The sequence below is a fragment of the Podarcis filfolensis genome, assembly GCF_964270895.1.
Source record: "Podarcis filfolensis genome assembly, chromosome: 1".
Classification (NCBI taxonomy): Eukaryota; Metazoa; Chordata; class Lepidosauria; order Squamata; family Lacertidae; genus Podarcis; species Podarcis filfolensis.
Genome location: NC_139604.1, coordinates 93874596 through 93888010, shown reverse-complemented (window position 1 = coordinate 93888010; position 13415 = coordinate 93874596). Strand labels below are relative to the sequence as shown.

The 13415-nt window shown below is 43.1% G+C and overlaps 1 protein-coding gene across 1 annotated transcript; it reads left to right on the top strand.

Moving 5' to 3' along the window:
* The first annotated feature begins 1406 nt into the window (after nucleotides 1–1406).
* Nucleotides 1407–13113, top strand: VPS18 (VPS18 core subunit of CORVET and HOPS complexes). The gene is made up of 5 exons (XM_083611801.1): nucleotides 1407–1713; nucleotides 4564–4705; nucleotides 5784–5875; nucleotides 6780–8650; nucleotides 10083–13113. The coding sequence occupies exons 1-5, from the start codon at nucleotides 1623–1625 to the stop codon at nucleotides 10809–10811; spliced, it is 2925 nt and encodes a 974-aa protein (XP_083467927.1). The 5' UTR covers nucleotides 1407–1622; the 3' UTR covers nucleotides 10812–13113.
* Nucleotides 13114–13415: the final 302 nt, after the last annotated feature.

Below are 13415 nucleotides of genomic sequence, written 5' to 3'. Positions count from 1 at the left end.
TTTCAAGTACCGACTTTCCCCAGCGGCTAATTTCTGTCCATGGGAAAAAAATAATGTTACAAATAGGCTTTTAAAAGGAGTTTAGTACTGGGCCTTCTAATTTGATAAAAAGTTTTAAAAAGAAACCAGAAGGATGTTCCCTAGCTCCTTCTAGCAATGTAAACAACACAATCCTACACATGTATCCAGAAATTAAATGAATTCACTTCAGTGAATTGATTTAAATAAAGCTTAGTCCCAGTTAAGTGGATATAGGATTGAAACAAGTTCAGCTGAGCTCAGCAGGGCTTGTCTCTGAGTAGACATTTATGGTGGACTGGATGAGCGCCAATACCCTAGGAAGATGGAAGCACTGTAGGTTGGTAGCTCCTATGTCCGGGAAATTGGCTAGCTCCCTGTTCTGGGTGGGGTGCACTCCCTCAAGTACAGGCTTGGAGTCTGAGGGTGCTCCTGGATCCACCTTTTCCCCTGGAAACTCAGGTGGTCTCGGGGTTAGGAGTGCATATTACCAGCAACATCTGGTACATCAACAATAGCTATGAAAGAGGTGATCCGATCCCCATGATCCATGCATTAGTAACCTCAAGACTCAATTATGACAATGTGCTCTATGTGGGGCTACCCTTGGGCCTCATTCAGAGTCTCCAGCTGATGGAAAACACTGCAGACGGACTATAACCAGCACATTACTCCAGAGCTCAGGGGTCTGCACTGACTGCCCACACGCTACCAGTTCAAGGTTCTTGCATACATTCATAAGGCACTTAACAATTTGGCTCCAGAATACTTCAAGGACATCCAATCCCTTGTATTCATGCCTGATCACTTAAGTCTTCAGGGAGCCACTGTTAGCGATCCCTGTGGCTCTGATGCACAGCTTGTATCAACCAAGTGCTGTGTGTTCAGTATTGCAGAACTTTTCAAATTCGATTGCACACTTTAACTGATTTTTATTTTTTGTACTGCATCTTTGTAAACCACATAAGAGACTATTGCAGGTAAGTGATATAATATATTGTTTAAATAAATACATTTTTAAAATCCACCGAACGATTGCAAAAAGGTCCAAGTTTGTGCGCCTAGAAACACATTACCGCGATTTAATAACCTCTTGCCAGCCCTTTTTATGTTTTTTATATTGCAAAACTACCCTGTGATCCTCGGATGAAGGGTAGTACAGAAATTTAATTGATAATAATAATAACAGTAGTAAAGCTAAACGTACACTCCGCGTCTAACTCAGGCCCTCATGCATAGGGAGAACATTTCATATTTTTCTGGATTTATTACTCTTTCTACAAAACACCCAACTATCCTAAGCCCTCCCCTCCTGTGCCTAGAGAGTCGGGCGACGCAGGAGAAGCTGCCCACTGAACTCTCTTGCCTGCGCTCCCTTCTCTATGGTCGGGATTTCGACCCGGAAACAGGAAGCGCAGGCTGCGCTCGCGGGTCTCGTCAGCTGATCGGAGCAGGAGGAGGCGGTGGTGGGAGAGAAGGAGAGGGCCGAGCCGAGCCTCTTGGCGGTCTCTGGGGACCGGAGCCAAGGAGGTGCTGCGGCGGCGGCGGCGGCGGCTTGGAAGAGCTTTCCGGGCAGGCTGGGCGTGGCGCCTGCCGGAGCAGCCATGGCTTCCATTCTGGACCAGTACGTGGACTCGCTTTCGCACTCGGCTTCCTCGCAGCAGAACCGCGCCAGCCTGGGCATCCCGCACACGGGTAGGAGGACGGGAAGCAGAATCCATTCATTAGTGCACTTGAGTCTCTTCTTCCAAGCAGCGTGTATTTCGGCTCTTTCTGCCTCCTCCTCTCTGCTAGGAGTTGAATACACATTCTCCCCATGCCCCCTTCCATGGGCGTAGCCAAGGGGGGGGGTCAGGGAGGGGCAGCTGCCTTCCCCTCAGAAATAAATATAAATAAATAAAAATGCATAGCAAACTGTGGTTCTGCCTCCCCCCAAACAAAAGGCCTGCCCCCCAACAAAAATACTGGATACGCCCATACGCCCTTCGCTTTTAAGGCCGCTCTTTCCCGAGTAAGCAGCCATAGGCTCTGTTGAGCGATCTGAATTCTAATTCTTCTGGATCCCTCGCCGGTGTGGCAAAACGTTTTCCTGTCTTCCCTCCTGTTTGTTACGCTCAGATCAAAACCCCACTGCTTCTGCTTCTTTCTCAGTTCACAATGGAGGCAATTTGTCTCTTTAAAATGTTTATATCCCACTTTCCTACCTGAGTAGGGCCTCAGAGAGGTTTACAGCAAATCTAAAACATGATTAGAACTTTGAAATAACCATGTTTGTGTGCCACCACACAAAAATGAAGCAGAAGTAAGTGGTAAGCAGTACCATGAATGGCCTACTCTTGCTGTCCGAAGGCATTTGAAGATGTTTATATCTGGAATTTCATAGTCTAGAAGATGCTACTGGAGTAGAAATTCAGTCTTTTGTCACTGTGTGCTATGATGTAGAACAGGGTCTTCTGTGCTGGTTGCAACCCACAGGTAGATCTGTGTGGAAGGAAATGGTCCTTCAGACGCTACGGATAGTCTCAACAGAACAGAAATGATAGTTGAAAAAAGGAGCCCACAGCTGACCTCTTGTTATACTTTGTCATACAATTTTTATTTTTCGTGTCACTCCCATTTGAAGGAAAAGCAAACAGAATCTGTGGTTATCTAGATGCCATCCTATTTTAACACAGGTTGTGATTTGAGGGTAACCTTAAAGCAGGGTCAAAATATGGAAGACAGCTGCCATAGTTCCGTTCTGTGTTTCAGTTCAGTGCTAATGGAACTTTCCCATCCCAGAATATAGTAAAGGAACTCTTTGGGAAGAACTGAGACAAGTGGAACAGCATAGGTCAATGTTGCAAAGAATGAAGCCGGATGATCTGGAACATTTGCTTTAGTCCGTGTCAGTTCTTCCAAGTACATGTTACTTGTGAACATTTTCCCAGGCTTGTATTGCCGCTTATATAAATTCTTTTGGCATCAGGGTTCTCCGCTCTCTGCCCCCACATTTGCCTCCAGTGAATCTGATATTAATTAACTTGGGAAGGGACCCACAACTGCTCATCCCATTTTTTGTCATCCACCCTGAGGTGATATGGGCAGATCTTGTTACCAGATCTTGTTTAAAGGGTTTTCTGGTGTTCTGCAGACTTACAATAAATGTGAGTCTAGGAAAAATGGGTGTCTTTGAAGGACAGATGTGGTCCAAAAGCTCTGATACTATCTGTTTGTGTATGATAAAAAATGGTTCCATGTATGTGTTGTTTTATGAGGATGTCACACTATTTTCCAGTTCAGTGGAAAACTATGCTTTTCTCCTTAATCTTGAAAAGAGACATATTTACCTTGGGAAGGTTTCAAAAGTTCTTGAAACTACACATTTTTAAGTTTCCCAAGCAGAAGGCTGTGTGTGTAGTAAAATAACATCCTTGAATATTTGTATGAATGACGATTCTGCATCTTTCTGGACTGGCCAGTGCAATTTGCTGTCAACTAACGTTTGCGGAAACTAGTGAGATGAAAGCTCTATCAAATGTGGTTAAGTGTGTTTAGTGAAATTGTTTGCAGCTGTCATTAGTGTGTGTGTGTTGTAACTTCCTGCATTTAACGGAACACTTTTAAAATGGAAAGTGAACCAAAAGGAAAGGGATATATATTTTGGAAAGCACATTAGGTTCATTTCCACTTTGAGTCATCATCTTTTATGTATGGTAGCTGTAGATTGAATGAGAGATTATAATGTTACAGCACAATGCTGTGCATGTCTGCTTGGAAACAAGTTGTATCTTTATTCTCAATATTTCCAGATTAATATCTTTTAACACTGAGATTCTTATAATAGTCTTTGTTTAACCTATGCAGTCTGCTTTTGTATGCATTTTTTATTCATTCATTCATTTTACTTGTATGCCACTTTGCAAAAAAATCCCAACCATGCTCAAAGTGCCTTACAACAAATAAATGGATGCATTTCAAACACACACTACAAAAACAACTTCATATTAACAAAGCAACCATTTCAAAACATATCAAAAAAAGCAATTATAATAACATATCAAACAACCACATGCCAATACAATAAATATATCAAGATTTCTTAAATAACATTCAGCACCCAGCTGTAAAAATATCAAGGGAGCATCACATTTTCACTGTAGTCCTAGAAGTACCCCTTGCATGATGTTGAATTTTATTTGCAGTGCATACATTTTGCAAACTTGCTTGCATTATTGTGCGCTGGTCATTCTTTTCTGGTTTATTCATGGCTTATATAAAGCAACTGACTCTTCCTAGAGCTCTTTGGTGTTTCTCTGTTCTTTTGGCACTCTCTGCTGGCATGAGGATGGGCACTCTGCACATGCCTCAACAGGAATAAATTAATGTTTCTCTTTATTTTATTTGGCACAAAGGACAGTTAACTGTTTTCAATAAATGCAGTGTATGTAATTGGATCACTTTTCCATGTCTAGTAAGTGCATGGCAGTTGAGGGTTTATACACAGGATTATGCTGCAGTTTGATTTCAATTTTTTAAAACCTAACTGTTTCCTTCTTTTTTAAGGGTATGTGAATGCTCGCCTAGAAAAAGAGACCCCAATTTTTAACAAACAGAGGATTGATTTCAACCCCCCTGAAAAGATTAATAGCCTGGTTGTCTCTTCAAACCAGCTGTGTATGAGTCTTGGAAAAGACATCATTTTTAGGTATGTGCAATCTTTTGTTATCGTGTTTGAAATTTCATCGGGTGTGGGAAGGATGAAAAAAGAATATGATGCTGAATTCCTGCCTCCTATTATCAATCAATTTATTAGATGCTTTCTACTAAAAAAAAATCCCAACATAAAATACAAACAATATAAAAATATACATGAATTGAAGGCAGAGATAAAGTCAACTCACAACTGTGTCAGTACAATTCTAATAGCGACCCACACAACCCCAAGGAGAATACATGTATCATAATTGGCACAAAGTAAATCCCTTTAAATGTCAAGCAAAACCTAAGGATGTTAACAGTCAGATGTCTGGGAGAAGAGGAGAGTCTTTATCTAGTGCCAAAATGATGTCAATGTCTGTGTTTGGTGGACTTTCCACATTCCACAAAATGGGGTCCATAACTGTGAAGGTCCTTTTTCTTGTCACCACGGAGGCACATGGCAAAGGGCCTCATATGACAACCTCAGGGTCTGGACCCACTACTTTACACAATCTGTGACTTACTGGGATTCAGTTTTATTTAACTGGCCCTCATTGAGCCCATTATGTTGACCAGACAGTGGCGCAGCCCCTTCACCTGACTCAAGTGACTTGGAGAAAAATATCTGGGTGTTGTCAGCATACCGAAGACACCTAACTCCCAAATATTTGCTGACCTCTCCCAGCAACTTCATATAGATGTTAGATAGCATGGAGGACAGCATAGAACCCCGCAGTACCTCACAGAGTAATGGCAGCAGGGCAGATCAGAAGTTGCCCAGTGCCATCTTCTGGAACTCATGCTGTAGGTAGGAAGAGAACCACAACAGCACAATGCTCCCATCTCACAGAGGCAGTCTCATAATATACCATGGTTGTTGATATCAAAAGCTGTTGAGAGATCCAGCATAATTAACATCTAGATGGGGACATCAGGAACAGAACATCAGTCAGGGCAACTGAGGCTGTTCCAGTCCCAAATCCCAGCCTGAATGATAATTCTGCGAAGCAGCAAAGTTTCTGCTAGTCCCACACAATCCCACCCCCTGATTTTCAACCATTTGCTTTCTTTCTCTTTTTATGTAGGCTTGACCTGGCGAAAGCAGATGAGCCTAACCAGGTAGAGCTTGGACGAAAGGATGAAGCCAGAGTTCACAAGCTCTTTTTGGACCACACAGGTGAGTCAATAAGAGGAGGTGCAAAGTGCTCTGGCATCTTCCGTAAATGCCACAAACATTATGTTACGGGGTTTGTTTGTTTTCTGCATGCAATATGAATGTTTCTTTCTAGAAAAGCCATCCCTAGTTCACTCCATATACAGTATTAACAAAATATATTTTTCTCCCTTAAGGAATTTTTTGTAAAGTGCACATTCATGTGAAAACACACATTTGCAATAGCCTCTGTTATTCTTTTTCTTTTACCTACAGTATATTTTTGGTCAGACCATCCTGTAAGGGTATTCCTTCAGTACACTTTTTGCCGATTAAATGTGGTCATAGCACAGTGATGATATTCAGACTTGGATGTACACAAGTCGTTATCTTAAGATTGATCACAGGGGCACTGCAGCTTGTATGCTTTCTGTCTTCTCAAGATAAACTGATCTTTGAGTGAAGCTAGTAATGTTGAAGAATGTGTTTCTGTTAACTGAAATAAGGTAAAGTAATGTGTTAGTTTATATCTTAGTAAGGGTTTTAAAAATATTCAGATTTGTAGCAAATTTGACATCTACTGACACCAAAAGAAGCCAAATTCTAAATCACATTTATGCATGATTATGAGTTTTCTCATTTGGATGGAAACAATGAAGGCAAGTAGGAGATTCCTGAAGAATAATCAGGATTTTTAATTTTTAATTTTTAATGTCTAAATGTGTATGACAGATAATGTTATAGTGTTATGCTAGGTACTTAATGATAAGACAAATATGATGTGGAGGAGGGGAGTTGAATATTTTGTGCTTGTCAAATCTATTTCTAGAACCTTCTGAAAACTTTAGGCATCAGAGTGTTTAAGGAGAGGTATTTTGCTATGATCCTCTGTTTTCATCTTTGTCGCGGTATCCCTTTTTTACTATAGGTTCTCACCTTATCATTGCCCTGAACACCAGTGAGTGCCTCTATTTGAACCGAAGTGCTCAGAAGGTGCGGATCCTGTCACGCTGGAAAGGTCATTTGATTGAAAGTGTGGGCTGGAACAAGTTCCTTGGCTCGGAGATGAACACGGGCCCCATTTTGGTGGGAACATCTCAAGGCCAGATATACGAGGCTGAGGTCTCGGTCAGTGAAGGCAGTCTCTTCGGCACTAACCCTGACCAGTATTTTCGCCAGATCTATAACCTAGAAGAGGAGGCAGGACCTGCCCCAGTCTGCTGCCTCGAGATAGAACGAGGAATTGATGGGAAGTGCTTTATCATTGCCACTACTCGTAAGAGGCTTTTCCAGTTTGTTGGCAAGATTCCAGAGGGATCTGAACAGCAAGCCTTTGGAGCAATATTTAGCATGCCCGCAGATCACCTGCCTGGCTTCCGCGAGTTTCCAGCTAGTCTTGGCTACAGCGAAATTGCATTTTATACTCCTAAGCTTCGCTCCACCCCAAGTGCTTTTGCTTGGATGATGGGCAACGGTGTCCTGTACGGATCGCTGGACTACGGACGTCCCGACTCTATTCTTAGCGATGAGCAGGTCTGGGAATATCCATCTGACGTAGACGCGGTAGCCAACAAGCCCATGAATATAGTGCTCACGCAGTTTCATTTTCTGCTGCTGTTTCCCGACAGAGTGAAGGCTGTGTGTACCCTGAATGGGCAAGTTGTCTTCCAGGATGTGTTCTTGGAAAAGTTTGGCTCGCTGAAGCGTATGATCAAAGACCCCGCGTTTGGGCAAATCTGGATCCACACAGAAAAGGCCGTGTTTCGATACAACGTGCAGCGAGAGTCCCGTGACGTGTGGAAGATGTATACGAACATCAACAAGTTTGATCTGGCTAAAGAGTACTGCAAGGACCGCCCCGAGTGCTTGGATATCGTGCTGGCCAAGGAGGCCGAATATTGCTTCCAGAACAAGAGATACCTGGATAGTGCAAAGTGTTACGCATTGACTCAAAATTACTTTGAGGAGATTGCGCTTAAATTTATCGAAGCCAAGCAGGAAGAGGCGCTGATGGAGTTTCTGATTAAGAAACTGGCTAGCTTGAAGCCTTCGGAAAAGACTCAGACAACCCTGCTGACCACATGGCTGACGGAGCTGTACTTAAACCGCCTAGGAGTCCTGGAAGCAGACGCATCCAAACGGGACCTCTACGAGAAGACCCGGGACAAGTTCCGCAGCTTCTTGGGCAGCCCCAAAAACAAAGACTGCCTGTTCAACAACCGAGCAACCATTCACGAGCTGCTGGCGAGCCACGGGGACACAGAACACATGGTGTACTTTGCCGTCATAATGCACGACTACGAACGGGTGATAGCCCATTACTGCCAACATGAGAATTACAATGAAGCGTTGGAAGTCCTGTCCAAAATCAGGGACGACGTGCTATTCTACAAGTTTTCTCCAGTCTTGATCCAGCACATCCCCAAGAAGCTGGTGGATGCTTGGATCGAAATGGGGAAGAAGCTGGATGCCAAGAACCTCATCCCTGCCCTTGTCAACTACAGCCAGAGTGGGAGCACCGAGCAGATCAACGAAGCCATTCGATACATGGAGTTCTGTGTGAGTGAACTGAAGGAAACTCAGCAGGCCATTCACAATTACCTCTTGTCCCTCTACGCTCTGTGTCGCCCTGACTCGCTGTTGTCCTATCTGGAACGCGCTGGAACCTACGCCGACAACATCCACTATGACCTGAAGTACGCACTTCGGCTCTGTGCAGAACACGGCCACCACCGGGCTTGTGTCCATGTGTACAAAGTTATGGAGATGTACGAGGAAGCTGTGGATCTCGCTTTGCAGGTAGGGGAACAATGACCCCGTTCGTTTATGCACTTGAAAACACATTAGATTTGTTTCAAGGCTTGAAAGGATTGTGGAAGTTTTGGTGTAGACAGAAGACCTGGGAAACACTGTTGTCGTATTCGTTGTCTGGAAAGCAAGGGTCTGTTAGTACAGCGTTGTCCAATGGAATAATTGCATTGCTGGCTTGGTTGGGTGTGCTTTTCAGCAGCAGCTAGCAGTTGTTTGGGGGGAAAGTCACAAGAAGCGTATGGTTTTCTGTCCCAACACCTGGCATTTTGAGAGATTCTGTTTCTAGACAACAACGTTTCATTTAGCTCTTCTATGTCACCGTCACGTAATTGCTGCTGGGCTGTGTACACTTGGCATCCATCTGCTGTTGGAAGGCTCTTAGACCCAGTAGAGACTTCTGTCCATGGAACAGGGAGTGAAGCCATCTTTGGAAATTCCCCCTCCGCCCTGCATCACTTCCAATCTGCTCCAGAGGGTTGGGAGACCCTTTGGAATAGCACAGGAAGTAATGTAACAGGGAGGGCAAAATCGCCAAAGATCACCTTGATCTGTGTTCCACTGGTGGAAGACTCCAAGCCTTTCATCCGTGGAGAGACATGAGTTTGATATAACCCACTGTTTGTACTTCTTCCATTTTGTTTCCCTCTGACTTCACTGCTTAGAATTGCCTCTCCTGGCCATGTGTATATGGGGGGGCACTTCTTGTGGTTCCCCATGCCCCTAAGGTTCAGTCAGCCTTTAATAGGGACTGAGCCCTTAGCATGGCAGGTCCTGCCCTGTGAAACTCCCTGCCAGTAGAGGCTCAGCAGGAACCACCCCTGTCTTCACTGTCTTTCAGACAAGCATTTAAAATGTGAATTCTTCAACATGTTCCTCTTTAAGGCGCCATATGACTCTTTTTTGTTCTCGTGGGCAATTAATGAAAGCATCCAGTAACCTCCGTTTTGTAAGGAGAGCATCCAAATGGTCTTCTACGTTGTTAATTCTCTCTATGTTAATAATAATAATAATAATAATAATAATAATAATAATAATAATAATAATAATAACTTTAATATTATTTATACCCTGCCCATCTGGTTGGGTTTCCCCAGCCATGTTGATTAAGAGCAAAAAGTGTGTCCCATGGGGAAATGCAACTCCTTTTGAATTTTTCTGTCTTGTTTCATCTATGGATAGATGAGTTTTCAAAATGATCCCTGACCATTGAAAGCAGCAACCGAAAACAACATCAAGATTTGATTGGGGGAGACGAGACACATCATCTTCCTCTTGTTACCTTTATTTTTATGTAACTATGTCTGGTTCCTCTTACCAGTGTCTTTCCTTTACCAACTGTGTTTTTAGTGACAGGAGCGAGGGGTAAATGGTGACTAGTTCCTTATCTTTCTTTCCTTCCTTTTTGCTTTGTTCTTCCCAGGTGGATGTAGATATGGCAAAGTCCTGTGCAGACCTCCCTGAAGACGATGAGGAGCTGAGGAAGAAGCTTTGGCTGAAGATTGCGCGACATGTCGTCCAGGAAGAGAAGGATGTCAAGAAGGCCATGGCCTGCCTTTCCAGCTGCAACCTGCTGAAGATTGAAGATGTCCTGCCATTCTTTCCAGACTTTGTCACCATCGATCACTTCAAGGAAGCCATCTGCAACTCTCTAGAGGCCTACAACAAGCACATAGAGGAGTTGAAGACGGAGATGGAGGAAGCCACGCAGAGTGCCAAAAGGATCCGAGAAGACATTCAGGAAATGAGGAACAAATATGGCTCTGTGGAACCCCAGGAGAAATGTGCGGCATGTGACTTCCCGCTCCTGAACCGCCCCTTCTACCTCTTCCTCTGTGGGCACATGTTCCACTATGATTGCCTTCTGCAGGCAGTTTATCCAAACTTGCCTGCCTACAAGCAGGCTAAACTGGAAGACCTTCAAAAGAAGCTCTCGGCCACAAGCCAGCCCTCCAAATCCCACCACCGGCCTAAGGACACCGATACTTCTAGCCAAGGAAAGGGACAGTTAAGCCGTGAGCAGATGAAAGCTGACATTGATGATATTGTGGCAGCTGAATGTGTGTATTGTGGAGAGCTGATGATCCGGTCCATTGACAAGCCTTTCATTGATCCACAGAGGTATGAAGAGGAGATGCAGAGCTGGCTGTAAGGCCGACATGTTTCTGCCTGCACTGGAGCATGAAACCGCCTGCAGAGAGAGCATGAGACTTGGCAGCTAAACACCAGGCACCTTAGGCATGTGGGCTCCCTGGGGATTTGAAAAAGTATTACGCGAGTCTCACAAGCTGTAAGTTAGTGGGGCAAAGTGGGGTGTCAGTAATGGTCATTGCTACTAAGGCAATTATATTGAAGCTCTACAAAGCACTCTTAACGGCTGCCTACACAAGGCTTCTTCAGAGACATCCTTAATATGAATTCTAAATGGATGTTTTTCTTGCTGAGAGGTAACCAAACATTACCGCTTGTGTTACCATATCTGGATTACGCCCATATTTCTATAAAGAATTGGGCCGTGGTGGGGATACACTTGTATTGTTTTCAAATGTGGAGCATCTCCTGCTGTTTTTCTTGGTCGTGAGACTGAGATCGTGTTCTGTGTCAGAAATATAAAAGGAGAAAATGTGCATGAAGTCCTGTTCCGGACACACGTCCATTGTATTAATATGCCAAGCATAGGCAAACTCGGCCCTCAAGATGTTTTGGAACTACAACTCCCATCATCTCTAGCTAACCAGTGGTCAGGGATGATGGGAATTGTAGTCCTAAAACATCTGGAGGGCCGAGTTTGCCTATTCCTGTAATATGGCATAAAAGCTTCACTTTTAGGCAAAGCAATTCCATGTAAAATGCTACATTTTTATTTTTCTCTTTTGAGGTGTTGTTCTTTTTCCCCTTAGTTTTCTGAAAGCTTCTGTCAGGTAGCTGCAAATTGTTAACATTCTGTAAGATTTCTTCATTTTGTTCACAGTATGCAGAAAAAAATTATGGCACTCTGACTTGATAGCATTTGTGCAGATCCAAGATGTTCCATGCTAGTTTTGTTGCCTTTTTATTTTTTACACTCTCTCATTTGAATGTTCACACTGCCCCTAATTAGAGCAGCACCTGGCCATTCCTGGTCTTAACAGCTGTACACTATTAGCTGCACATTTTTGTGGACTGATATTAAAACATAGAATTGGAAACTCGCATGTCGCCAACAGCAAATCCATCCTGAAGCTGGAGCACAGCAATTCAGGATTCACATCCTTAAATGACCATAGAAAAATGGTGTGGTTGGAACAACTGTTGGATGTAAGGTGAAAGTTATCTTTCCTCCTTCCCTCTTTAAAGGCAAATGAATGATATGAAATAGACTTTAGGTCACAAGGAAAGCCAGCTAAGGGACTCAAAGTTTAAATCATGTCAAAGGTAGTATGTAACTAGAACTATATTTTTTCTTGGTTCTAGTCTCCCCCTCCCTTTTTTTTTACATTCTTTATTATTCTGTAAAATGTGGCAAAAAAGAACTACATTTGGGATACAAGGTTTCTAGCTCCTTATGATTTTTCCTGAAAATATCCCAGCTTCTTTATAAAAGCAACCCACAGAGCCATCGGAATGTCTGACGCAATTATTTTGTGGCGTTATTATCATAATCATTTTTAGACCGCCCTACTTTAAGAAACCATTCAGCACATAAGAAGGGTGAAAATTTGAAGTCTTGTATGACCTACGAAACAAAAGGGATTATATAGTGACAGAAGTCAATAGGAAGCCACCACTCATTCTTTCCAGGTACCATACAAACTGTGACAATCACAAAACAATGATTTTGTTTATTTTCCCGTTGGTTTAAGATACAAGTAACTGACATGAAGATGTTCCATAATTAAATTCATGCTAAGAAAACCTGCATTTATAAAAGAGTTGAGAAAAACATTCCTCTCTTACCAATACAGAATGGAGGTACGGATACCAAATGATGGAAATGAAGGGGGCTAAATTTGTTGCTCAGAATTTGGCTTGTCGTCAGACACTTCAGCATCATCTTCTTGCTTAGATTCATCTTTTTCCTTTGCTCCTTTCTTCCCTTTGGCTACCTTTCAGTCCCCTCTCATCATTTGCTCCTTTTTCTTAGGTGCTGCTTTTGGGGGCTTTGACTCTGGTTTAGGTGGGTGGGGGCAGGCTTAGCAGATAATCTAGCCGATTGTCTCAGTGGCACCTCCATTTCCTCACCTGCAGTTGCCGCCTTTCTTTTGGGCAGAGTTAAACCTTAATAGACGCAACCAAACAGCATGAATGGGTCCAGGCTGTGACTGATCCACTCGCTCTTCGTTCTGGTTATGAATTACCTTTAATAACGAGCAAGGTTATGTCTGAACTAGAGAGTTTCTATGGTGAAGCTGCTTCTAAGGATGTGCCTCAGTTGTTATTTTTTAAATGCACATTAAACTTTTCTGAAATGTTCAGCTGGCTTTTGAGGTTTTTGTTGGATGCTTGGAATATGCATGTGGCCGCCTGCTTCTGGTGTGATGAGGCTGTGGAGCACCTGAGTGTCTCATTAGTTTCAATTAAAAATATTATTTACTACATGGACACTAAAAGTAATATGCGACACAGAAACAGGAATTGTTCATGGGGAAACTCGAATGTTATTATAAGCTTTCTAGAACTGTGTACAATGATGTTTAGCATTTCCTGCTCACCATGTTCATTATCAATATTAAAGATGGATTTCTTCTTGAGGTCAGTGGTAGCCTTCAACATGCCA